This window comes from Gopherus evgoodei, chromosome 1 (assembly GCF_007399415.2).
Source record: "Gopherus evgoodei ecotype Sinaloan lineage chromosome 1, rGopEvg1_v1.p, whole genome shotgun sequence".
Taxonomy (NCBI): Eukaryota; Metazoa; Chordata; order Testudines; family Testudinidae; genus Gopherus; species Gopherus evgoodei.
The window spans coordinates 256,301,407-256,326,324 of record NC_044322.1 but is presented as its reverse complement, the minus strand read 5'-3'; the positions used below and the strand labels follow the sequence as shown (position 1 = coordinate 256,326,324).

At 43.3% G+C, this 24,918-nt stretch overlaps 1 protein-coding gene and 1 long non-coding RNA gene across 2 annotated transcripts in view; one reads left to right on the top strand and one right to left on the bottom strand.

Moving 5' to 3' along the window:
- The first annotated feature begins 275 nt into the window (after positions 1–275).
- Positions 276–24,918, top strand: part of PKP2 (plakophilin 2) — a 69,616-nt gene continuing 44,973 nt past the window's right edge. Inside the window, exons 1-3 of the mRNA XM_030543717.1 lie at positions 276–632; positions 15,794–15,906; positions 18,933–19,636. Coding sequence (XP_030399577.1) covers positions 413–632; positions 15,794–15,906; positions 18,933–19,636 — 1,037 coding nt within the window. The 5' untranslated portion in view covers positions 276–412. The remainder of the gene's footprint in view (positions 633–15,793; positions 15,907–18,932; positions 19,637–24,918) is intronic.
- LOC115640752 lies at positions 9,217–18,562 on the bottom strand. Its single transcript, XR_003997923.1, has 3 exons — positions 18,463–18,562; positions 10,266–10,273; positions 9,217–9,227 (listed from the first exon to the last, which is right to left on the bottom strand). It is a non-coding gene; the product is annotated as an uncharacterized LOC115640752 (long non-coding RNA).

Here is a 24,918-nt window from a genome sequence, read left to right as displayed (position 1 = left end):
TGATTTCCCCTCCCCTGCCTTGCTGCCACTCCGAGTTGCCGGTGAGCAAACGCAGGGCGAGGCGGGCTAGGCGTGTGGGATCGGAGAGGGCCGCGCCCACGCCGAAGAAGTCCAGGAGCCCTGCCCCCGGGGCCAAGGGGAGGGAGGGCGCGCTCCTCCCTGCTCCTATCGCCAGGCTGGGGGAGGAGCAGTGGGCGCGGCTCCCTCCTGCGCCTGGGGCGGCAGGATCCTGGCAGCCAGCTGCTACCTGCGCTGCGGCGAGGGCGTGGCACAGCCACGGGCTGCCCAGCCCCGTCTGTCCCTCCTGCACTGGGCGCTGGAGCTGGGTGGCGGCGGCTGCTCAGCCAGGGACCGACCGTAGGGAGCAGGCTCCACCGCAGCCTCCGCTGGAGCTTCTTCCCCCAGCTGGACCATGGGCACCTTGGACTCTGCCGCTGCCGCCGACCGCAGCTACATCCGTACCGTCCTGGGCCACCAGACCCTGCAGGAGCAGGACAGTTCCACCCTGGCTCTGCCCTCCGAGGCCAGGCTGAAGCTTTTGAGCAACAGCGCCGGGAAGGAGAAAAGTCTCCGCATCCAGCAGCAGGTCCAGCAAACGCTGGCCAGGAAAAGTAGAGGCTCCCTGTCAAATGGTGAGTGCCCCAAGCAGGGCCCGATCCCGTCCGCCTTATGACTCCCCCTTTTCCCCTTCTCATTCTTTTTGCTTTCCTCACCGCTTCCCCCCTCCTTCTTTTCTTCTTCATTCCCCTTGTTCTTTCTATTCGTCCCTCCCCCTTACCAAGATTAATACCAATAGTCTCTGGTACATTTTGCTTTCTTCTTCACAGTTCTCTCACAAGGCTGCCTTATCCTGTGGGAAGGCTGTTCCTGAAGGTGACACTGATAGTCCATGGTTCTCTGTATTCCTGTCTTGCCCACAGAAAAGTTTGAATCACTTGCCTCCAGGAGTCAAATGTTTCCCTTACAGCCCCTGCCCTCCCCCCAACCATTCTGCCTGTCTTCCCCCTTATGACCTGTTATGCTAAGACCAGCTGGAGGTTCTCCATTTTTCTGACTTCTTTCAACTGTGTGTCAGGTCTCCAGTTGAAATTGTTGCTATATAAATGTAACCAGGAGCACCTAAAGGATTTAAGAGTGCAATATTGATTTGAAAGTCAATGGGATTTATGCTCTATCAGTGCTTTTGAGGATTGTGGGTGTTTTGATTAAGCTCAGTGTTGGTTATGTTCTCTAACTTAGTGTTTGTAAACTGCTGTGGCCCTCAGGGAAATGGCCTTGAGATGATCTAATGGGACTTTCCTGCCTCTTACAGTATTTACCATATGATCATAGCTGTCCCTCTTATTTTCTCTTTAATGATCTCTCTCTTTCCTTTCTGATTAAATGAATTAGCCCTGATTTTCCTCTCTTGCAACAGTATTTTCACAGTAGTATAACAACTCAATTGACTTCAGCTGAGTTACTCCTGGTTTGCCACCTTGTGGAAGAAGAATCATGTCTCTTCCTCCTTCAACCCGCCATCCTGTAACCATTCCAGTGTGTTTGTTTTAATCCTCTTTTAATTATTTTTTCTAACTGTCAAACTGTGGAAAGATATAAAGAAAATATCTTGTCTGCCTTCAGGCTGCAAACATAAAATAAACACACATGGGAAAGGAGTTATTAGGAGACATAGAAACAATAATACCATAGAACAGGGATCGGCAATCTTTGGCATGCGGCCTGAGGGAAATCCACTGGCAGGCTAGGGTGGTTTGTTTACCTGCAGCGTCCATAGGTTCGCGGTTTGCCATTCCGAGGTCAGTGAGGGCTGCGGGAAGTGGTGGCCAGCACATCCCTCGGCCCGCACGGCTTCCCACAGCCCTCATTGGCATGGAATGGCAAACCACCGCCAGTGGGAGCTATGATCTTCCAAACCTGCGGACACTGCAGGTAAACAACCCCAGACTGCTCGTGGATTTCCCTGATGTGCCAAAGATTGCCGATCCCTGATATAGAAGATTATTGTTCACAGTACGCATTGGTGTGTGTAATGCTTATAGTTAAATCCCTGCCTTTAGGAGTCTCTGACCTGTGGGTTGGATTCATGCTGCCACACTCTTTGCCCACCACATGGATCCAGGGCCAAAGAATCCTCTAAAGCGCTGAGAGATGGATGCCTTCAGCTCTTATAATATGGCCCTATGTTGGTATTAATCGGTGTTGAAAATATGATCTTATTTTAAAACAAAGGCACCCAAAAAGTTGAGGCTATAAGGATCAATTATGAAAGCTTTAATCCTGTTTTTAAAAAAGATGAGGAAATATTGACTCACTCTTTATTATAGTCTGATGCTCCATTTGTGTGAAGAGTCTTAAGCTGAGTTTTAAGTACGGAAGTGATCATCTTTTTGTTCTCATAAAAATATGAGAGAAAGTACCTCTTATGGATAAATATAATTCATCTACCTGTCTTGTTCCCAACCAAAAAAAAATAGTAGTAATAATTGTGATCTAGTGCTATTGGTGGCTTCCAGCTTAAAAAAATTCACTAAAAATGAATGGGATGCAGTCACAACTGTACCTTCATTAAAAAGCTTTGCAAGACATCCATCAAAATCATGTACCCTTGGTTTCACAATAAAGTACTCGGTAGCTCTAGGCAGAATAGTTCAGTTTATATGTAAATTCTCAGCTTGTGAGCTTGAGTATTAGAGGAGCTTCCAAAGATTTTAACAATTGCTATTTGTTCTGTTGAAATGTATCTTTACAGGTGAGTCTAATTTTACGCACATTTAACATGCGCGAATTCAGCTTTGCACAGTTGGCAAAAAAAAGAGAAAAATTAACAATTTAAATACTGTACGTGTAGTGCGGGTGATTCCGCACGCCATCACACTCAGTGTAATTTTGACTATCCACAATTTTCGCTTTACGCGCTGACAGCGGAACGTAACCGCAGTATAAAATGAGACTCGCCTGTATTTTACTTTATTTTATGGTTGATGATAGAGTTGAGACTTTGAAAAATGCTTCTTTAAACAAAAGCTGACAAATGAGGGTGGGTTAGGACAATGCAAATGTCAACACACCCAAAACACTCTGAAAGATTGCTCCAGACAGGGGAGGCACCAGCACACCAAGCGCGTGCATGGGGTGGCAAGCCACGGGGGGTGGCCTGCTGGTCCCTGTGAGGGCAGCAGTCAGGCTGCCTTCAGAGGCATGCCTGCGGGAGGTCTGCCAGTCCTGCGGCTTCGGCGGCAATTCAGTGGTGAGAACGCCAAAGGCACGGGACCAGCGGACCTCCCACAGGCATGCTGCTGAATCCGCATTACCAGTGGACCTCCCACAGGCGTGCCATCGAAAGCCACCTGACAGCTGTGCTTGGGGCAGCAAAATACATAGAGCCACCCCTGGCTCTAGACCTACTACTTTCTCTAATTCCTCTTCAGGGTGTTTGCAATTCTAATGGATTTGGGATATTTTGCGGTTTTTTTTTATTACTATTATTATTTACTTTTTTTTGAAATTCAAGTATTTCAGACATTTTGCATTTTTGAAATGCCAATAATTTTTTTAAATAGGCTTCAGAAACAAGAAGCCTATATATAAAATGCCTGTGATAGGTGAACTAGTTATGGCACTAAGAACTTTAACAACAGTTCTTCCTTATGTACCTGTGCTCAATTTATCACACTTCTTTGGGTTATTTCCAACTCAAAACACAAAGACCCAAGACAACTGGATTTGTTTCATATTAATGTTTATACTTAGGTAAGCCCCCTCAGCAGAGATTTGCTACTATTTTAGATGGAAAAAACATCCATCTCCCTGAATTATAAAGCCTTTCAAACTTTGCTTTGGCACTGCTGGCTAAATATACACCAAGTGCCTAATCCTGCACCCCTTAAAGTCAATGAGAAAACTCTCATGCACTTCAAAAAGAGAATCTCCTCTAATATAAATACCCCATTAGTAAGCATTTCAGACCTAGTTCATCAAGCTACTTAAGCATACTTATAACTGGACTATTCACATGCTTAAAGTTAGGCAAGCACATAAGCACTTGTTTCTACGTCTGTAAAGGGGAATCAATGATATGTACCGCAAAGGGCCTGATCCTGTAGTCCCTGAGGCCTAATAATTTCCATTGGCTGAACTGGAAGCTTTGAGTGTGCAAGGAGTGTAGCATCAAACAGTTTATTTTATATAAAAGGCATCAGAGTAATGGTTCCAGCTCAGCCTTAACTGTGACCTACAAAGAGAAACAGATTGCATTTGTGCCCTTTTTTGCTGTTTCATAATGCATGAAGAAGCTGAAAGTGTTCTGTTCTGTTTGTGGGTTTTTCTTTAGTTTCTTTCTGCTTCTTTTTTCTTGTTAGAAGTTCAGATCCATCTTGAAATATGTGCATTTTTATTCCTTGAAAAAATGTGTAGTTAATCTTGAAATGAGAATTACTCCAGTTACTATGAGATTAAAATTAAGTGCTGTTTCAGTTCTATTTCAAAAGAAAAACACCTGGTCAGTGAAACAATTGCTGTAGCTTTATAAGTTAAAAGTTTGGTCAGAAAGAAATAAAAATGAGCACTAAAGCAGTCAAATGAAAATTTTGATTATCTACATAAATAAACTTTCTCCCACTTGGTCTCACTGCAAAATAGAATCTGTTATCACAAAGAGAGCAGTATCAAAATGTTATGCAATAATAGGTCTGGAATTCCTCCCTTCAGTTCACATGTGTAATTTAACAGTAGTGGCGATTTCATGTGCTCTTCAAGAGAGTAGAACCCATTATATTTCTGTTTTTTCTTTTCACCAATCTGGATCTCTTTGATGTGTCTTTGCTGGCTACTTACTTCTGTAGCTGGCATTTCCATTCCTCTAGTGATTGACAAAATCCACACTCCTTTACATCCTTAACCATTTTATTGATGGATAGGAAAGCAGAATCTGGCACCTTAGTTTATCAAAGGGCCCTGACTATATAATTAATTTCACTGAAGGAGTCGCATTCAATTTTATGAATAATAGACCTAAAAGTCTGAGGTTTTGGAGGACAGTTTTGGGTGGAGGACAGTTATGGATTATGTTCCCTTTTATGTCTCCCTTACATTTCTTCATTTGTATAGGTCTTAATGGGATTTTTCTCCCTTGCTTTTAGCTGATTTTCTCTCTTCTAGTTTGAGTAGATGTTTCAGTAGAAATTGAATCATACTCAATCTGATGTTTTGAAATCAGAGAAAATCATTCCCTTTTAAAATCATTGTAGATAGAGGCGTTAGGTAGAAGGAACTTTTGCTGAAGACTTCCATTCATATTTTTTCCTGTTAAATTCTTTGCTGCTTCTTCCTAAACAATAAAGGCTTCTTGTTTTTCTTAAACTATGAGAAATTATGCAACTGTTCCAACCTGGACAAATGTAAAGTATAAAACATTAGGAAATATACTATAGGGATCGCTCCTCCATTGGCAGGGAGATGGACTGAATGATTTGGATGACTCTCTATCTCAGGCATCTGATTCACAGAAGGGCTGATACAATATAGGACGCGTCTAAGTGCTTCCGTGTTTCATGAATGTTTGAATAGGAAATTAATGTAAGAATGGCCATACCAGGTCAGACCAAAGGTCCATCTAGCCCAATATCTGTCTACCAACAGTGGCCAATGCCAGGTGCCCCAGAGGGAGTGAACCTAACAGGCAATGATCAAGTGCTCTCTCTCCTGCTATCCATCTCCACTCTCTACAGAGGCTAGGTACACCATTCTTTACCCATCCTGGCTAATAGCCTTTTATGGACTTAACCACCATGAATTTATCCAGTTCTCTTTTAAACACTGTTATAGTCCTAGCCTTCACAACCTCCTCGGGTAAGGAGTTCCACAAGTTGACTGTGCACTGTGTGAAGAACTTCCTTTTATTTGTTTTAAACCTGCTGCCCATTAATTTCATTTGGTGACCCCTAGTTCTTGTATTATGGGAATAAGTAAATAACTTTTCCTTATCCACTTTCTCTACATCACTCATGATTTTATATACCTGTATCATATCCCCCCTTCGTCTCCTCTTTTCCAAGCTGAAGAGTCCTAGCCTCTTTAATCTTTCCTCATATGAGACCCTCTCCAAACCTGTAATCATTTTAGTTGCCCTTTTCTGAACCTTTTCTAGTGCTAGAATATCTTTTTTGAGGTGAGGAGACCACATCTGTATATAGTATTCAAGATGTGGGCATACCATGGATTTATATACCATGGATTTATATAAGGGCAATAATATATTCTCCTTCTTATTCTCTATCCCCTTTTTAATGATTCCTAACATCCTGTTTGCTTTTTTGACCGCCTCTGCACACTGTATGGACATCTTCAGAGAACTGTCCATGATGATTCCAAGATCTTTTTCCTAACTCGTTGTAGCTAAATTAGCCCCCATCAGATTGGAAAAAATAACCCCAACTATACATACAATGTGCATTACTTTACATTTATTCACATTAAATTTCATTTGCCATTTTGTTGCCCAGTCACTTAGTTTTGTGAGAGCTTTTTGAAGTTCTTCACAATCTGCTTTGGTCTTAACTGTCTTGAGTAGTTTAGTATCATCTGCAAACTTTGCCACCTCACTGTTTTATCCCTTTCTCCAGATCATTTTATGAATAAATTGAATAGGATTGGTCCTAGGATTGGTCCTAGGACTGACCCTTGGGGAACACCACTAGTTACCCCTCTCTATTATCAGAATTTACCATTAATTCCTACCCTTTGTTCCCTGTCTTTTAGCCAGTTCTCAATCCATGAAAGGACCTTCCTTTTTATCCCATGACAGCTTAATTTACGTAAGAGCCTTTGGTGAGGGACCTTGTCAAAGGCTTTCTGGAAATCTAAATACACTGTCTACTGGATCCCCCTTGTCCACATGTTTGTTTGACCCCTTCAAAGAACTCTAATAGATTAGTAAGACACGATTTCCCTTTACAGAAACCATGTTGACTATTGCTCAACAGTTTGTTTTTCTATGTGTCTGACAATTTTATTCTTAACTATTGTTTTGACTAATTTGCCCGGTACTGACATTAGACTTACCGGTCTGTAATTGCCGGATCACCTCTAGAGCCCTTTTTAAACATTGGCGTTACATTAGCTAACTTCCAGTCAATGGGTACCAAAGCCGATTTAAAGGACAGGTTACAAACCTTAGTTAATAGTTCCGCAACTTCACATTTGAGTTCTTTCAGAACTCTTGGGTGAATGCCATCGGGTCCTGGTGACTTGTTACCATTGCGTCCTGGTGACTTGTTAGATAGGAGAAGGAAGAAAGCAGGAACCCAGAAACAGCAATTCATGAGGTGAGAAACCATATCAATATGAGACGATCATGACTACTACCAAACTCTGACTGACGACCTGGGGTGTGATTATATTGAGACCTGCTGGGTATCTTGGCTCCACAAGGTTTTTGTGATAGCTAGCCAAATACAGGTACACATGGTAAAGAACCTCATAATTGAGATGTGAGCGCACACAGAATTTGAGGCATTTGGTGCTCACTGAGTCTTTATAGACTGACTGTCCCATTTGTATTTTGTGCTGTCTCAGGTACACCCAGATTTGTCCTATTGTCACTGTAACTTAGAGGTTGGGTAGTAAATAGGTGGACCTTGGCTGCAAACTGCAGACAGGCTACCATCCATGACCCAGAATTATTGGGAGGAATTCAAAGCATTTTGAAGCCTTTCTGGACACAGGAAAAACTCTGGTACTAAGTCCAAGGGATCAACAAGGGCTAGAGGAGAAACACAGGATGACTGGGAGCTTTTCTCAGAGTCCACTCAGACTCTTCAAGACTCTCTTTCCATTACAGAAGATGTGGTGCTTATTCTCATGATTTTTATCACAAGTCTAGTGATATTTGGTGGCTTTTTTAAAAAACACCAGCTTCTGGAGTCCTGTGATTATGTAAGACTTTTTGTTAAAATGAAAGCTGTGATTAAGCTTCTGGCACCCTAGTTGCAGAAAAAAAAAAGCATTAAAATCTGATCCCTAAAGTCAGGAGTGTGCCCTGCTTGTCCACCCTGAGACCCACCCTGGCCTAAAGGTTTCAAAAACGAGAGGGCAAATATGGAACGCCCAGACTTCATTTACGTTTGGCTTAAAAACTATGAGATTTAACAATCTTCTGATTTTGGTGGCCTAACTTGTGGTTTTTGAATATTTGGAGTTGGCAAAACTGTAAGTCTAAGAGCTTGTCTACACTTACATTGATATAGACCAGGGCTAAGAGTTGGAGACAAAAAGCATATATATGTCCAGCACGAAGCCTAGAGGAAGGGTTCAGTCTCCTTACTCCAGAAAATGCAAAGGCAAATCTGACTTAGAGCTCCTTCTCTGGGCCTAATAGCTAATGGAGAAATCCAGCATTATGTAGTAACACTTCCTTTAGAAGCAGAGTTTCACAAGAGCACTGAAGGTCAAACCCGCTGGTCAGTTAAAAATCTAAAATTCTTTGCTTAGTAAAAGTTCTCTGAATGTTGCAACTTCTGATCAACAATATTTTGGCTTTGCAAAGAGAACAGCTATGCTTGGTATGAAGCTTAGGCTAATTTAGTTAATGGAGGGCAATGTAGTCATCATTGTATTATTGGTTGAGTGCAGACAGTGAGTTCAGAGCTGCACAAAACATGCAGGCGAGAGAGGCCTTGCTCACAGGAGCTTTATGTCTTAACTAACTAACTAAATAATAGACAATATAGACCCCTAGCCTGAGATTTTCAAAGGAATCTAAGGAAGCTAGGTCCCCAAGTCCTATTGAATGTCAAGCTGAGTTGGGTCTCCAGTCTAGGTCTCTTTATAAATTCCCCAACCATAAAACACTGGGCAAACAAAGTGGACTAACGACATGGCATGACTGCAAATATATGTATTTTTAAGGAATAAATAAATGGCAGTTCTTTGAGTGGAGAAGTAATACTGCTCGGCTTCAAAACACATTTACAATTGCTGAAGGAGTTACACCAGTAAATTACATCTTAGTACTACTGAGGCCTTCGGACAGGACAATGATGTGTGATATAAAAAGTCTATAAATTAAACAAACTATATGAACATGTGGGGTCTCAGTTGGTATCGCACAGTGATAGGCAGAATAAGCAGAGTGTACATGTTTGTAGAGCAAACCAGACATGGCTGGCACCAGTTGGTCAAATACAGTACTTAGGTATCCCTTACCTGGTATAAAAGACACACACAGACTTAAAGTGACAGAGCAATGCAGCTGGCACATATGACTGAATTTTGCCCAACATCTTTAAATGCTTTTCAGTAGTATACATAGGTTCTGATTTATCCTTACACTGTTACATTCCAATGAAAATCCATAACAGCTCCATAATATAATCCTTTTTCAGCCTCTTGGTCTGTTTTATTTTTTCCACATCCTTTGCCAGCCTCAAAATAGTTACCCAGGTCCAGATTCATAGAGGTATTTAGATGCCTAAAAGCACCTAAGCAAGTTAATGCTTAACTCCCACTGAAAGTCAATGGGTGTTTTGTTTTTGCAAATCCCACTAGGTTCATAACTTTAGGCACCCAAATATCTTTGTGAATCCACCCCCTAGAGTTTTAAAGATGCAAATTTCATCCAGTTTTGGCTCAGTTAACTACATAGTTCTTTGGTTGTGTTCCATCTGGTATTGGAGGACAGACTGCCTTTTGGATCAAAGTGATGTGACCGGTCAGTTGCTCTAGGTCAGGGGTCAGCAAGCTGCAGCTCTGGAGCCACATGCGACTCTTTGGCTGCCCCCTTGCAGGCAGCCGTTTTTTGAGAGAGTGCAGGATGCAGGCTCTGTCCAGGAGGTGCTAATCACAGGTGGCTCCCGGCCAGCAGTGCAGCAGGGCTCTGGCCCCACGCTGCTCTGAAAAGCTGCTGCACATTTCTGTAAACCACTAGGGGGAGGGATGCAGCGGGTCTCCGTGCGCTGCCTGCACCCGCAAGCACCACCTCCTCAGTTCCCATTGGCTGATTCCTGGCCAATGGGAGCTGTGAGGACAGTACTGGGGGCAAGGGCAGCACATGGAGCTGCCTCCACCCACCAGGGGCACACAGAGATGTGCCAGCAGCCAGCCGCTTCCGGGAGCAATATGGAGCCAGAGCCTTGCTTTGCTGCTGGCCAGGAGCCACCTGTGGTAAGCACCTCCCGACCAGGGCCTACATTTCGCACCCCCTCCTGCACCCCAGCCCCCTGCCCAGGTCAGAACCTCCTCCTGCACCCAAACTCCCTCCCAGACACCACATCCCCTTCCACACCCCTACCCCAGCCTGGAGCCCCCCCCCTGTTTATTTTCAAATTCAAATGGCAGAAGTCACATTAAAAGTATTGGTGAGTAGTAGTAACTTTAATATTTCAATTATTATTAGTTGATAAATTGTAATTCTACAAGTAGCTTTGCGTGTGGTGCATCTCTCAAAATATTTTGGTCAAAGAGAAAAACAAAAAAAGGCTCTTCTTTGAAAGGTTGCCGACCCCTGCTCTGGGTTCTCCATTGTTGAAGACTAGTTTTCTATCCATATAAACTGCTGCAATTATGCTTCAGTCATATCCTTCCCGAAATTTTGACTTTTACTTTACCCCTTGAAACACCTCTCTATATTTTATGTGTATAACAGTATTTGCAGTTAGTCAGAGCCAGTGGATTCTTGTGAACAATAATTTAAATAACACCTGTTACATAGTCAAAAAGTTGTTTGTTTTTTTTTGTTTGTTTTTTTTAAGCAGGGGACTTTACCTTTTGGAAGCATTATATTAATTATAGACTCACAACCTGAAAAAATGTTAAATGAAAACAAATAATCTGATTGTAACCAAGGCAAGAACAGTGAGTCACAGTTTTACCTTCAGTGCTAGACCTTGGATAAAACGTGAGAGAGTCAGTACAGCATGCCTCCCACACTTTCTGTAGGATTACCTAACCTTTCAGGTATGGATTGGGACTGTCATTAACCCCCTTTCCTCTCTGAGGTTTTATGCTATATGTCTCCATAATCCATAGAATTTGCTCATGGCCTCTTACTGCACTCTGCATGCAGAACTCAAGGGATTAATGAAGCACTGCCTGCTCTAATATGTTACTGCTAGATTAGAGCCTAAGGAAAAAGAAACATCAACAGTTGAGCTAGGCAAGTATGCAGTGCAGATTATATATACCATGTGTGCTGCATTTTTCAAAGCTGTGTCAAAATTGCCCCTGCAGTATATGTACAAGGAGTAGCATTGACACATGAACATGCATTTTCGCAAGAATTTCCATCTGCAATTTTCTGTTTTCAGCCCTGCTAGCCAGGGCTGGTCCACAACATTTTTGCACCTGATGCGGGGAGCTCAAATGACGCCCCCATTCTCCCTTGCTTGGGCCAAAACTTTGAAAGGTCTCAATTCTGCCTTTCTTCCTGTTCTACTCATCATGGTACTGCTCTGCTACCTACCCCAATAAAGGAGAATTAACAATTTAAAATGCCTTGTTCAAAAATTTTAAGTAACCATTTTATTTTCAAACGCCTGAACAGTAATGTCCCTTTTCTTGTCTGCATAGTAAACACTGGCATTTTTATCTGTTTGAATAATCAAAGTGATGCTTTCTGTGCCTTCTTGATTGCAAAGATTTGAACTGCTTCCTGAAGGACCACAGTCTGGGCCAGCTCATGCTCTGAGATGGTTGCAAGGCCGACCAGCCTCTCCTGTTTCATTGTGGAGCGTAGATGTGTTTTTATTAACTTCAGCTTGGAGAAGCTGCGTTTTCCACTGGCAACTGTTACAGGAAGTGTTAGAAGTATGTACAGAGCAAGAAAAGCATTTGGAAAGAGGATGATCATCTTATTTCTGCACATATATTCCAGAACAGCCTTTGGAGTTGATCCTGCTGAAATTTATCTTGAAAGGGCTTTCAGTTTATCACCTAAATCACTTGCATCAATATCGCGCATGTCATCATGTGCCAACACTGTCTATAGCGCCCTGCATTGCTGGTGTAGGCCTTCTTCAGGGATAGTGAGGAGTTTTGGAATATCATACAACATCTCAAATATACTGTTGTGTTCCTTGAACTGCATGAAACGTTCAACTGACTGTATTGCACAATCTATCTCCTGGGTAAAAATTCAACTTTGAATTATTGTTTGGGGTATTTTATGGGATTATCCCGTGCCTCGTAATCAAAATGTCGTCATCTTCAGTGACTCTTGTATTCTTGAATGGGTGGGAAAATAGCTTCAGTGTGAAGTACCTCTGCCGACTTCTGTGCGCTCTTCAGAATGTTTTGAAATCCCTCATCTCACCGGTAAGACTGTAGGTATGACTTTGCTTTGTCCAGTTGTTCCATTGCTCCAGATACATCAAGGTCAACACCTTGGAGTCTCTGGCTTACAACATTTATTTCAAACGGTATGTCATGACACAACACTAAACCACACAGGAATTTGAAGTTATGTTTGTTTCTGGTGATTCCATTTCCCTCTGCCATGTTCTCCCATGAACAGTTCCTATCATAGCATTATCCTCCATAATAGCAACTAAGGCCTCGTCTATCTTCCCAATTTGGTGTGTGTTAGGCTTTATCGCCTCCACTCAACTTTCCTATCATGTGGCACTCAGTGGTTTCGGTGTCAGAGAGGCTGTTCCCAGATGTTGCTTCAAAATTTGCTATCGATGAGTTGATGCAGAGAAAAATACATAGATGCTTTGAATTACATTAAAAAATTCAGCAGCCTCACTTGAAGTTGACACTGCACCATTGACCACCAAGCTCAATGAATGAGAACTGCTTGGGACAAAAAAAGCTCGAGGGTTTAACTCTCAGATCCATGTATTCACTCCTCTGTTCTTTCCTCTCATGTTGGCACCATTATTGTAGCCCTGACCTCTCATGTCAGCTATCGCAATTCCCGTATCTTCCAGGTTTTTAAGAAGCACATTTGTCACACCAGCTCCTGTAGTATCATCAATGTCAATAAATTCTAGAAAACGCTCTCTGACAGTCACCGTTGCAGTGACATTTTCACTAGGTTCTGTTGTTGTTACAAAATGCACCATTAAAGTCATGTGTTCTGTATGGCTGATGTCAGGTGTGCAGTCCAGCATAACAGAGTAATATCTTGCTAATTTCAGGTCTGCCACAATCTTCTGTTTGACTTTTGTTGCCAGTAACTGTGTGATCTCATTTTGAATTGTTTTTCCAAGATAGTGGTGTGTGTACAGCATCAAACTCAGCCATCAGCTTCACAATTTTAAAGAAGTTTCCATTGTTTGGCACATACAGCTGATCTGAAGTGCCACGCAGTGCTAGGTTTTGGATAGCAAGCATTCTCACAATGGCAATGAGCCTTTTCAGAACATTTTGCCAGTAAAGAGACTCTGATGCAATCTTCTCTTGATGCTGATCATCTATGGTGGCCTTTAACCTTAGTCTCATCTCAAGCTCTTTCCACCTATGGAATGCTCTCCAGTGATTCGCTGCCTTCTCATGGCATGTCAGATTTCTAGCCAGATTTTTCCAATCCTTTGTTCCTGTAGAACCTAATGGAGCTGGAACATTAGACTGGAAGAGTTTGCAACAAAAACAGTATGCAGCATTCTGAGTTTTTGAGTACATAAGCCATGGCCTCTCCACTTTGTCATCATTGGGGATTTCATGTCAGTAATGTGTTGCATGGGAACTTCTATTTTCATTGTCTTTGGGGAACATGAATTTTTTCACTTGCTGTGGCTCATGCAGTACAAAGAAGTCTCTCAGGCTACTGCTCAAGTGGGTCCACAGTCCTGGATCATCTAGACTTAAGCAACTAAAACTCAGCAGCAGCTGTTTCTTGCGCCTCTGATCTACACTTTTCTTCAGGAATGTGCATGGTTACATCCATTTGAGATGGAGATATGGATGCTGCAGTAGCTGCCAGGTCACCCGCACTCTGACTGACTGGAACATCAGGCATCTCCTCACCACTCACGTCCTCACTGGGGCCGGAAGGCTCACTGTGAAGATTTGTGTCTATGTATCTCAGGAAAGCTCCTTCCTGCTTAGATAGAAAATTTTCCTTTGCTTTCTTTCTTTTTCTGAATGCTGCCCCAGAGGGGAGTTTTCTTCTTTCACTCATGACTGCCATTCTGTGCCAGCTATAGTGATTTTCAGCACTCAATTGAAGGGGACAAATAAGCAGGCTGGTAGCAGGTCATGAGTGAGGGAGGATATCAGCGTCTTAAGGGCCTAGCTGGCTCCTACTTCAGTTGACTGCCTATTCCCCCCAGGTGGGTTCAGGGAAGTGGCAGGAAACAGGAAGCTCCCTGAAAAGCTGATGTTAATCAGTGCAGGCTCCTGGGGGTGCTAGAGAGGTACATAAGAGGCTGCTCCTCCTCCTCCTCCCTCTCCCTGCAGCTCCTGCTGCTTTTTGTTATTCCCTCTCACCTTTTCTCCTGCCTGCCTGTTGTCTCCTCTTGTGCCCTCCATCCTCCAGCACAGCACTCCACCATCTCTGTGAATCTAGAGCAGAGAGAATACATATGCACCAGTAGCAGACACAATCTTCTACACTTGGGTTCTAGTGGTGCCCTCGCCCACAGTCTGGTACCTGAGGCAGCCACCTCAGTTTGCCTCATGGTAAGGCCAGCCCTGCTGCTAGCATATTTTGTATGTACTTCACACTCTGATTTTAAAATTGTAGCTTTGTATGCATATTTTGGGTTATCATGGAAAACAATTGTTCTGTAGTTGGAAAACGTGCCTTAGAGTATCCATTCACTGCTAGAAGCTATATTAATGTAATCCCTTTATTACTTTAGTCAATCATCCATCAGAACATAGGATGTTTCTAAAAATTCTCACTTGCTGTTATCAAAATATTTTTATAAAGAGTTGTTTTGGCCTCTGGCCTTAAGAAAGCTAAGAGATAATTTTTATCTAATATTTTAAATATCTATAATATGAGAGACTGAAAAAATGACCTATTGCTATCAGAGAACATTGCTTATCCGTTACCTAAATATAATACAGTGAATACTTAACACCTTTTCCATTTCTTCTTGTTCAGTCTCCAGGTAATACACCTCAACCCCAATATAATGCAGGCTGGGGCCGCATCACTCTGTTTCCTGCTGCCAGTGAGTGTGGGGAGGTTGGGGAAAGGATGCCCTCCGCACTCACTGGCAGCGGGAAGCAGAGTGATGCGTCCCCAGCCCACTTCACTCCACTTCCCAGCCGCGGTGCTCCACTTCCCACTGCAGGTGAGTGCGGGGAGGTTGGGGAAAGGACGCCCTCCCGTACTTACCTGCAACGGAAAGCAGAGTGCTGCGGCTGGGAGCTGGCGGAGTGGAGTGGGCTGGGGCCGGGCTGCTTCGCTTCTGCCACTGCTGGTGAGTACGGGGGGGGAGGGATTCCTTCCCCCCAAGCCCTCTCCCCCAAGCGACACAGTTGGGGCTGGAGTGAGGGAAGCAGAGCAGGCTGCACCCAGCCCCCTGTTAATCCCCTGGCTACTCTGGGACTGCGGGGCCCCCAAAAGTGCCCTCCCACAGCTTCTGCCCCGCAGACCCTGGTAGGGGAGCCCTTGATCGCCCCCTTATTGAACTCCCTGGCCTGGCCCAACACCTTTAACATGCTGCTCAGAGCAGCATCAGAGCTTTACCACATTGTATGCAAACCCACCATCGGGTCTTGTTATATCAGGGTAGAGGTATATGTATGTTGTTATCATCATAGGCTGGACATGTATTGTCTTTTTGTTATAAAATAGTATTTCCTTAAGACACTACTTACGTTAGTCTTATTTCAATTACAGGCAGTCTCCATCGGGCCATCAGTGTTCCAGAACATGTTTATAATCTGGACACAGTTGATAATTATTCTGTTTCGAGACCTCCACATGGAGTCGCATATTATTCATCTCTCCAGGTGAGGAAAATGTAGGAAATAACTGAAAATATGTAGAATTGCAAATTCATTACTTTGTTTGCTGCCACAAACAGTGGCTAGATTTTTTTTTTCTATCATGTTAAATGTTCACGTTGCCAATCACTGGTTTAAAGAGATTACAGTCTGCAGCCCATCAAGGTAATCCATTCACGGGCCACCAGACAGTATGTTTACTTTTGCGCAGCTCCTGGTGGCTGCGGTTCACTGTTCCCGGCCAATGGGAGCTGTGGGAAGCAGCAGCCAGCCCACACTGCTTCTCACAGCTCCCACTGGCTGGGAACGGCAAACTGTGACCACTGGGAGCTGCAGGCGGCTGTGCAAATGTAAGTAAACTGTCTGTTGGCTCACCACGGGCAGCAGGTTGCCCACCACTGCTTTAAACCTTGCAAAATGCAAGAATTTCTGCTGAGGTTTCCTTGTCATATAGGATTAGTGGAAACTTGGGGCTTTAAAAGCACCACATACCCATGAACAGAAATAATTATTATTTACTATATGAAGCAATTCAGATCTGAGACAGAAATGTGTAAAGGCACTTGTATAACATCGTCACCTGGGAGGAGCCTAATCCCTATTTCAAATGCTAGATCTTTTGGTCTTGTATGAGTCAATGTGGGTTCTGTTCTTGTTTTTGTATCCCAGAGGACTAACATCGCCCTCAACAAAGGAAGTAGGCTACTTAGGCTGAACTCATGCTGCCTGGTTAATTAAGTAGGACCTAGTTTTAATTACAATCTCTGTTTTCTGAATGTATCTATTTACCCTCTTCAGACACCCTCACAACCAATTACATAACTGCACTTGCCTCGCTGCCTGCCACCCTTATGCTCTCATACCCCCCAATAAGAAAATATTTTAAATGGGTTTTACTTCGCATTACGGAATGAATAGTGTCATCTCTACAAAGGAGAGAGTACTGAGGGCAGGAACTGGAGGTAACACAGGAACCTCAAGGAGATGTCGTCACTTTGATGGTAGAAATGGAAGAACGAGAGAGAGTGGATGGTATGGGAGAATGCCTTGCAGCCTCTCTGTATCACAGTGTGGGACTGTGACTCCTGAAATGAAGCATCCTTTTCCCCTTTGCAGTTCCCTCCATCGCCCTTAAATATGTATCTCTCTTCAATAACAAATGCAATCAACCCTATGAGCCTGACCCAATCTGACAGCTAGATTGTGCACCCTTTCCTTCCACTGGTGAGGATTCCCACTGCTGAGACTACCCCTGTGAGGAGTTCCTCACCAGTGAAAGTAAGGAGTTTGTAGTCTGGCCCCTAGATGCTATGGCCTCTACGCTAAATTCATAATTCACATTCACTTTTTAATGGACGTGTATGTAAATAAAATGCGGTTTAGCGATTTATGACAAGGTGCCAATCTGCCCATTGGGGCCAGAAAAGCTGTTCATCACTGCTCCAGTGCAAGGTCAGATAAGCTGACTGCATGTACTAACCTGACTAGAATATCATTGTTAATGCTCTTTGCTGACACAGCCTCTTTCATCTGTCCGAAGGTCTCAGATCCTTTGCAGATGTTTAACTTCAGCTGGAGATGTTGGTGTTCAGTATCTTTGAAAATCAAGCCCTGAGTGTGTCAATCTGATGAACACCTAAAAACAGAGATGACCCAGCATGTAGAGGCTTTTTTGAATATCTAGCAATTTAGTGACTTGCCTAGGATAACACTTCAAGATGGTGGCAGAGCAGGGGCTAGAACTCAGAAGTCTTGACTCCTAGTCTTGGGCTCCTAAACACTAGAATGCACTCCCTCCTTGTTTCACTGGGAGGTTAATGAAGAAGTGCAAAAAAACCCATTGTCATCTGAATCTTTGATTGAAGTTCTTGTTTTATTATACTGTAACTCCTCACTTAACATTGTACTTATGTTCCTGAAAAATGCGACTTTAAGTGAAACGATGTTAAGCAAATCCAATTTCCTCATAAGAATTAATGTAAATGCGAGGGTTAGGTTCCAGGGAAATTTTTTTTCACAAGACAAAATACTATTATACACAGTAAATTGTTTGTTGAAAACTTATACTGTACACCGCAATGATGATTGTGAAGCTTGGTTGAGGTGATGGAGTCAGAGGGTGGGATATTTCCCAGGGAATGCCTTACTGCTAAATGATAAACTTGCACTCAGTTGAGCCCTCCAGGGTTAACACGTTGTTAATGTAGCCTCACAATCTACAAGGCAGTACAAATGGAGGGAGGGGAGACGGCATGGCAGACAGAGACACACACCTTGTGGGTGGGTGGGTGTGGGTGTGTGTGTGTGTGTGTGTGTGTGTGTGAGAGAGAAAGAGAGATGCACATTGCCCCTTTAAGTACGTTGACCCCACTCTAAGTACATTGCCTTTTTAAGTAGATCAGCAAGTTGAGACAGCAGCTGCTGCCAGCAAGCTCCCTCCATCCTGAGCCCTGTCATGTCCCCCCTCCTCTCTATGGAGATAGGGTAAGCGGGGGGCAGGAGGGAAGGGAACACCCTGACATTAGCCCCCCTCATTGTCGTCGTCCGTCCATGCGTGCACACGCATCAAGCAGGAGGCTCCCCGGGGGCAGCTCCAAGGCAGAGGGCAGGAGCGGCACGTGGCAGTTGAGAGAGGGGACAGCTGAACTGCTGGCAATTGATAGCCTGCTGGGCGGCTGCCACACAGGGAACTTAGGGGGTAGGGAGCTGAAAGCGGGGGGCTGTCGGTCCACCCTGGTTCCAAAACCCCACCAGCTAGCTCCAATGGGCTGCTCTTTCTGCAAGCAGTGGACAAAGCAGGCAGCTGCCACACAACTTTATAAGGGAGCATTGCGCAACTTTAAACGAGCACGTTCTCTAATTGATCAGCAATGTAATAACGAAACAATGTTAACTGGAATGACTTTAAGTAAGGAGTTACTGTACTATTCTATTAGCAACTTGCAAAAAATATATAAATTATAAAAGAATAGTTAAAGTAAAAAAGCTCTATCCTTCTGGTGACTTTTGTCCCTTTTTGCTTCTTTGCACAGGTGAGCTCACCAATCGCTTACAAACATGGCTGGGTAAATACAGGCACACAATATAATTCATACAAGACAATGGAGGAGAGGAATCAAAGGCAGCCTCTGAAGAGATTAGAAGTTTCTCCCCAGAAAGGTCCTGAGAAGCTGGCATATGTATACAATGATTTCCGCTACAACAGGGGAAACCAAGTTGGAGTCTCTGCAAGGCACGGTGATAGGAGAAGATACAATATTATTGTCCCACCAAGATATGCTCGCTCTGAGATTGTTGGTCATGGTAATCATGATTCTGCAATCAGAAAGCAAACTTATCAAACCCATTTCCATAGACGATCTTTTAATGACACAGTCTTTAACAGTGCCCCCACCAGCCCGAGTGTATCTTTGTACCCACAAGTTGGATTCAGTCGCAGTATGACCAACCTCTTAGAGAAAGAGAACTACCTGACTACAGGTAGTGCTGTGGGACAAGTCAGATCACCTGTTGCTTCCCAAACTGGATTGCAGAACAGGCAGTCTCTGAAGTCCAGCTGGCAACAAAGTACCTTCCGAAGCACACAGCCCATGAGGGAAACTCCCCAGACTGCTGCAATGACCAGTGCTACTGCCGAAACAGATGGGAAGAGGATTGCAATGACTGCTGCTGTTGCGGCAGCAGAAAATGTTCTCTTACGCAGTGGAAAAGCAGGCGCCAGTGGATCTCAGCCAGGGTAAGTCTGACTCTAAATCTCCTCTAGTTCACAAATACCTGGAAGTTTTCGTACAGATTTTGTACCCCACGTTTTTCCCAGTAAAAAAAAGAAACGATCCCAGTCCATCCATTCACAAAGAATAGATGCATTTCTGGCCAGTGACTCAATAACCGACTCAATCTAAAATATTTCAGTGTGGGAGAGTCAATTTCTGATTTCTTTTTGCACTCTTATTTTGGATGAACAGAAGGAAGAAGGGAAATTATTATTATTATTTATTGTTAACTGTAAATACTATAGTACCAAAAAGACTCACGACTAGGGTCCCATTGTACTAAGCACTAGTCAAACATATAGGGAAACATGTTATTTGCCTTGAATAATTTACAGTCAAACTTGCAATAATATATTGACAGGCCTTGTGCTGTTGGGTAGATCACATCATTTCAGCTCTGGTTCATTTGGCTATTCTTATATAGATTGAACCGCTTGATAACCAGAAGAATATTACACAGTTTATTATGTTTCACATTCCTATTTCATGTTTTGTTGTATATGTAGTTTGAACATTAATTGTTCTGCTAGCACCAACAGTGTAATTAGAGAATTTTCTTTTTTTCCACAAGCGTATAGCCTTCAAATTCCTTTTTACCAAAGCTTTATTTGCTTTCATATTTTGTTGTTGTTTTTTATGTTTGCTGCTCTATTTGTTGAAGTTTTGCTATGGGGCTTGAACATTTCTGATTAGATAGCTACAGCATCATTTGTTTACCAAGGAATTAAGTGTACAGACCATTAAGGTTTGCAGTATCTGAGTAGAGCATTGTTCTGTGTGTTGTCAGGTCAGGACAAGTTATCATACAGTAAAATGATTCCAGTCAAATACATCCTGTTTAAACAAAAATACTGAATTCCTGATGTGATTCTGATGCTCTTTTAAAGCAGGCAAGGTTAAGGAATTAAGATAACTGAGGCTATGAGGCAGGCAGTGCTGGCAACTGAATTTCTATATGTATCCTCTGACTAGGTATGAGGAAGTGACTGGGTGAACCTTAAAAGGTTTGGCTGTTCATTTCAATTGGGATATGCATGCAAAAGTTCAGATTTTATTTGTACCTGAAAAGAAATATCTGAACCTTAGTTGGTCAGCGAAATTGTCCTGAAAAGCTCTCAGGAAGAGCCTCTCTCATGGACATTCCTTACTTCCCGTGTCCAGTTGGCCAGTTCTGAGAATGAGCTGCTTTGAGGTGTTATGGCACTTCTGGTCCTAGTCAGAACCAGGAAGTACAGAAGCACAGGAAAATGAAACAATCAGAATAAAAATTAGCCACACTTTTTAAAAAAACACTCAGAACTGGTGGTTTTGGGATGGGGGGTGAGGAGGGAATTGGTTCAAGATTTAGGCAGTTCTTCCTTTATACGTGCCAGTTTATTTCTCCATTGTATGACTGTCAGTTGTGTCAATGATGGATTTGATTCGCTCTTCGTCAAGCTGTTTCACCAGATACATTTATACTGGAGATGAGGTAGACACAAGTCCCATTGCTCCCCTCCCTCAAAGGCCCTACTAGGGGAAACAGCCATTCTCTGAGACTTCCCAGAAGATAGCGTAAATCAGTGCGTCTCCTGGGTACCCTGGTCCCATGCTCTTCCAGTCTGACTGTATTCACTATGTGAGCAGTGTCAGTTGGCTCCAGGTCCCCCAGCAGCACACAGACTGGGGCATGTTTATACCATTTGCTCCCAACACCAGAGGAAATTTCTACTGCATAAATCCGCATCTTGGATTCTATAGGCAGAATGAATCAGGCCCTCATATTATATTTTCCTGTATACACTACTATTACTGTTGAATGGTAATTTAAGCGGCTTTGTTTCTCTGCTAAGGCCCTGATTCATGAAAACACTTACATGCCTAAGTCCCATTGACTTAAGTATGTATTTAAAGTTAAACACATGCTTAAGTGCTTTCCAGAATCATGTCCTAACTCTGGACTTGATTCAAACTAAACTCATTCAGGGGAAAGAGGAGTTCTTTACCCAGACACGAGTATATTTTTATAGAGAAGGTTTTTTGTAAAACTAGAGGAGCAGCATGGAACAAAATACTGAAATGATTCACAATTAGACGACATGTGGATGAGTTTTCAAGGCAGCACCCAAAAGTAAATGCCAAAATCCAGTTAGCAAATAACTTGGCTTATATTTTCCAAGGTAACAACACTTCAAGGGTCACAATTTAAAAACAAAACAAAATCCTTTAGCTTTGTGCTGGAATAACTTTTGTGTTTGCAATTAATTGTGGGCACACATACTAGAATTTAGATATCAGACTATAAGGCTTGTTGGCAAAATTGCTGTTCACACCTGCAAATGTGTGTCTGTATTCTGTTGTTGTGCCTATAAATGATTGTGACCATGTTCAAATACAAAGGCAAAATTAATGGCCAGACTGAGGTCCTCTTTGAAAATGTAGCCATTAACAGCCAATTTTTTCAGCCCAGCTTTTGTGGGTTCTCTCTCTCTCTTTTTGCACCTATAAATTATGGACACACACAATTGTGGGAAGCCTGTAAGTCACTTGAGTATCAAAATACCCATATGCTCCGAGTTTAGATGTTCAGGTGTCCTAAATTGCATTTTGAATTACAGCCATATTATGAAAATCTAGCCTTAAAATTCCATAAGAACATGGCATTTACTCAAAGTATAAGAACCTATATGATGGGTCAAATTAGTTAGACCTGGGATGGACAAACTTTTTGGCCCAAGGGCCACATCAGGGTTGCGCAACTGTATGGAGGGCCGGGTAAGGAAGGCTGTGCCTCCCCAAACAGCCTGGCCCCTACCCCCATCTACCACCTCCTACTTCCCACCCCCTGACTGCCCCCTTCAGAACTCGCAACCCATCCAAACCCCCCTGCTCCTTGTCCCCTGACTGTCCCCCCCAGGACTCCCATCCCCTATCCAACTGCCCTCTGTTCCTTGTCCCCTGACCACCACTCCCGCCCCTAACTGCCCCACGGGATCCCACCCCCTTATTCAATCCCCTCTGCCCCCTGACTGCCCTCCCAACCCCTATCCACATCCCTGCCCCCTGACAGGCCCCCCGGGACTCCCACTCCGAACCCTCCCTGTTCCCCATCCCCTGACCGCCCCCCCAGAACCTCCCGCTGACTGACTCCCAGGACCCCCCACTCGCCACCCCCTTACTAGCAGCAGGAGCTCACAGCCACAGCCCCTGGCCAAAGCCATCTTCACTCCCCACGCTGCCCAGCGGGAATGGCAGGCCAGAGCACAGCCCACCTGATGGTATCGTTGCGAGGGAGGGAGGACCATGGGGAAGGGACTGGGGACAAGGCTCCCCAGCCAGGAGCTCAGGGGCCAAGCAGGACGGTTCTGCAGGCCGAAGTTTGCCTATGTCTGAGTTAGAGATTGGAAAAGACAAATAGTCAAGATATAGTCCCTGAAAAGAGATGTATCACTTGATAGTACACTTGATCTTAGACAAAAAGTAAAGAATAAATTATAATCATGTAAATTGTCTTTAAATACTGAATTAAGAATAGATGCATTACAGGTGCTGGTGTATAACAATGCACTTGCAGAACACAGGTATCTTATGTTCAGGCACCTACAAAAACTGTAATTACAAACTCTACGAATTCCCCCTTATTAAAAAAAATCTCTAGATGTGAATAATATTTAAGTAGAGCAGGGATTGGCAGCCATTGGCACGTGGCTCACCAGGCATACTGACGGGCCTGGTCGGTTTGTTTACCTACTGTGTCTGTAGGTTTGGCCGATTGCAGCTTCCACTGGCTGTGGTTCGCTATCCCAGGCCAATGGGGGCAGTGGGAAGCGGTGGCCAGCACATCCCTCATCCCACGCCGTTTCTCTCAGCCCCCGTTAGCCTGGAGCGGTGAACTGTGGCCAGTGGGAGCCGCGATCGGCCGAACCTGTGTACGCAGCAGGTAAACAAACCGGCCCAGCCTGCCAGGGACACATGCCAAAGGCTGCCGATCCCTGAAGTAGAATATCTTTTGCAGTTCATTCTATACCATATTAGCATGGTCCATCTTCTCTTACAGACTGCACAGCTTATTGTAGAATTAAGTATGAGAGATACCAGACACATTGTGCTTTCATGTACACCATTGTAAATTGAGTAGTGTAACTACACTGAAGTCAAGGCAATAAACTGTGAGCATAAATTGATTTATTCTGGGTTTACATCAATGATACCAAAAACAGAATTTGGCCCTGCATATGTTGTTCAATAATAGTAATCACCATGGGGAAGAAGATTCGGACAGGTCTTTCTCTTCTAGTAAATGCTGGATAATTAAATGTTATGAGTCCAATTCTGTAGTCCTTTTTTGACTCTTTAGGGTTTGATTCTGCACCAATTAAATAAATGAGTAGGATCAGGGCATTACTCATGTAAGGCAAAAAGGATGGACTCCTGCCTCCATGGAAGTTTACTGGAGTTTTGTTATTGACTTCAGTGGAGGCAGGATTTCATGCAGAGTAATCAGTCGCCTTCCCCAAACATCTCTTAATCTAAGACATGAGTAAAAACTTGAGTATTAAGCCTTAGCAAATTTCAGCATTTAGCCTTATAATAAAGCACACACTGTGTATTTTACAGCCGTGTGCAGGGAGTTATTTAAAACTGAAGGATTCAGTCCTACTCCGGCATCTTTAAAGATTAACCAAGAGGATACAGAATCATTAAACTTTTTTTATATATAAAATACAAGCATTTAAAAACATTTACAGAATATTTAGCTAACACTGTGAATAAAGAGCACAAGGCTTAGAGATACTTGTCCTTATCTTTTGGACATGCCAGTAGGATGTTGCACCAGAAAGACACTCATATCAAAGGCTTAGAGAGTTCCTGGAGTGCTGCTGCCCTTTGATGTTACACAGCTGTTCAGAGAACAGTTCCTTCTGGAGTCATCATTCTAATTGTGCTGAGTGCCACCTTAAAATTATCAGACAAAATGGTGTATTGCAGCTACTCTTTAGTCTGGTAATTAAGATAAAGTGGGAAGCCATTATGGAGTCGTCTGGAAGAGATACAGATATCTTGGAAGTTCATTTGCTTATTTACACTCTGCTTGCTCATTTGTAATATGGTAATTGTTCATCTGTGAAGGTTTTGGAGTTAGGACAAGATCAGAGCTTCAAATTCTGATTTTAAAACGTTGGCATAAGTTTGGAGTGTTTGAACTTTTAAATATGTCATACAATGGGTCACAAATAACATATTCCACTGTCCTGTCAGATAAACT